This window comes from Halyomorpha halys, unplaced genomic scaffold (genome assembly GCF_000696795.3).
Source record: "Halyomorpha halys isolate HHAL.00 unplaced genomic scaffold, Hhal_1.1 Scaffold134.1, whole genome shotgun sequence".
Taxonomy (NCBI): Eukaryota; Metazoa; Arthropoda; class Insecta; order Hemiptera; family Pentatomidae; genus Halyomorpha; species Halyomorpha halys.
In genome coordinates this window covers 2234186-2236622 of record NW_027107159.1, presented here as the reverse complement: position 1 = coordinate 2236622, position 2437 = coordinate 2234186, and the positions used below count along the sequence as shown (strand labels likewise).

Here is a 2437-nt window from a genome sequence, read left to right as displayed (position 1 = left end):
TTTCTTTTAACATACATATTGCTGTTTTAAATTATTGACTTTAAAAGCATCGTTTTTAAAGGATATAACTTATTATTTTTTTAAAGTTTTGTTATTTATGTTATAAGTTAAAACTGCAAACAGCATACATTGCTTGGATAGGCGGACATTTTTCTGTTGTTTATTTGTTTTTAATTATTAAAAAATAACTAGTTTTTTGGTATTATTTTTACAAATAAACAGATATTGTAATAAGGGCGGACTATATTGGATGGAATTTTATGAATAAATAAAAAAAAAATCATTCATATTAATATAGAAATAAAATTGATATACTGAATATAAGAACTTGGTTTTTATTTTTGTTTATACATCATTTTATATCCCTGTATATAAGACAAATTTAATTATTTATACAGTTAGGTGATTTGTTTTTTACTAGCCATTAGAGTGTCCCTCCCCTCGATTTGATGAAATTGTACATGTCTTTTCCTTTTGCCATGGACAGCGGCGTCCTACCTCTATGGTCCCTGGCGTTCACATCCGCACCTCTGTCCAGAAGGAGCTCCGCCATAATCAAGTAGCCATTGGTGGATGCCACGTGTAGTGGAGTCATTCCATTGAAAGAGTGGCTGTTGACGTCCGATCCTCTCTTCAGAAGGTATCCTGCCGCGTGTAGCCGGTCACTTCCTGCCGCCCAGTGAAGAGCAGTGAACCCGTTGTTAGACTTGGTCTGGATGACCGCGCCGTGGTCCAGAAGCAGCGCCAACATGTCAGTTCCGTCCCCGGTATAGTTGACACTGTGTCCCATGGCGGCTTCGTGCAGCGGTGTCATGCCACTCATGTCCGAGCGCTCCACTATAGCCGATCGGTTAAGTAAGAGTTGGACCACATCGATATGCCCGTTCGCTGTCGACCAGAACATCGGTGTCCACCAATAGTTGTCAAATGATTCTATATCGGCGCCGTTGTCGAGTAGTAATTTGGCTGACTCTAAGTCGCCGTTATAGGAGGCTGTCTGCAGCGGGGACATGTGATAACCGTCCCTTGATTCCAGGCTGATGTTTTGTGCGATTAACCACTGTACTGCGTTCTGTTTTCGTTCCTTGGTTGCCCAATTAAGTGCATTCCCATCCTTGTCAGACCACTGGACCTGATCTGGTACTCCCTCTTTTAGCACTTCCAGAACATCGACACTCCCTCCTCTTGCGGCCCATATGAACGGTGGCTTATGAAGTTTACTGTCTAAGACATCGAGGGGTCCTCCAAACCAGACGAGAGCTTTAACTACTTCGACTTTACCTTGGTATGACGATCGGTGTATCGGCAGGAGACCGTCGCTACCCACTTCATTTACTAAATCGTAAATCGCATCCCAGGTCGTAGGCCCTGTTATATTGAAATAACACTTGAGAACTTGAACTTCTCCATCACATGCCACCTGTAATTAAAATTATGTTAAATTTCATAATCTATTACATGAAATTGAGGTTACTTGATTTTGGAACACTGATATAATAGAAAACTGAGTCTGAGAACATTGTCTAAACCAGGAAAACAACTACTGATACTTTTTAGGATTTCCTTAAACCATAGGATGCCAACAAGGTTTATAAGTGGTTTAGAAAGAATACAAAAACGGTAAAATATTTAGGGCTAAGATAAAAAAGATAAGACTATATAAGTTTTAAAAAAACGAAAAATAAATTTTGATATGCCGTAAAATTCCTCTAATACTGCACGTTTGGGACTTGCCAAATAACAAATTACAGGGTTAATATCAAGAAAAACTTTAATTAAATATAAAATGATTTAGAAAAGCAACAACTTATGGGTATAAATTGTGTTCATAAGCAATTTTGAATAAAATAACCTCTTTGGATAATAACTTTTATGCCCCCTTCCCCTCACTTCGGATTGATCTATATATATTATAAATATTTTACAATGATGAGAAAATAGATCACCGTGGATAATATATAAGAGGAGGAGATGGTTGGGGGTGCGATCAGAGAATAACACAAATAAGTTTAAATAGCTTATTCAATAGTGCCAACGTTTTGGCCAGAATTTCTAGCCTTCATCAGGGCTGCTAGTTGGAAGGTACCACTGGAAGTGTGTGGAAAGCCACTTCCGATTTTCAGCTAGCAGCCCTGATGAGGCTAGAAATTCTGGCCGAAACGTTGGCACTATTGAATAAGTTATTTCAACTTATTAATGTTATATTCTAACCGCATCCGCCCTTCCCCCAGCTATCTTCTCCTCATAAACATTTTACGTTAATGTGTCATAATAATTACCAGGAGAACGGTCCCTTCGCGTTCCATTAATTCCATGGCGAAGCCATAGGGAATAGCTAGTCTTTACCTCCTTAACTGGACTTATACCTTATAATGCCACAAGAAGATCAAAGGGAGAAGATGCACCAAAGTATACATAACACATTTCATGTGTTATA

The 2437-nt window shown here is 38.7% G+C and overlaps 1 protein-coding gene across 2 annotated transcripts in view; it reads right to left on the bottom strand.

Annotated features, from left to right (window-relative positions):
- Positions 1 to 319: 319 nt before the first annotated feature.
- The window catches only part of LOC106678356 (serine/threonine-protein phosphatase 6 regulatory ankyrin repeat subunit B), a 5003-nt gene continuing 2885 nt past the window's right edge, over positions 320 to 2437 (bottom strand). For both annotated transcript variants that reach the window (XM_014416821.2, XM_014416822.2), the window contains exon 3: positions 320 to 1420. In XM_014416821.2, coding sequence (XP_014272307.1) covers positions 425 to 1420 — 996 coding nt within the window. In that variant the 3' untranslated portion in view covers positions 320 to 424. The remainder of the gene's footprint in view (positions 1421 to 2437) is intronic.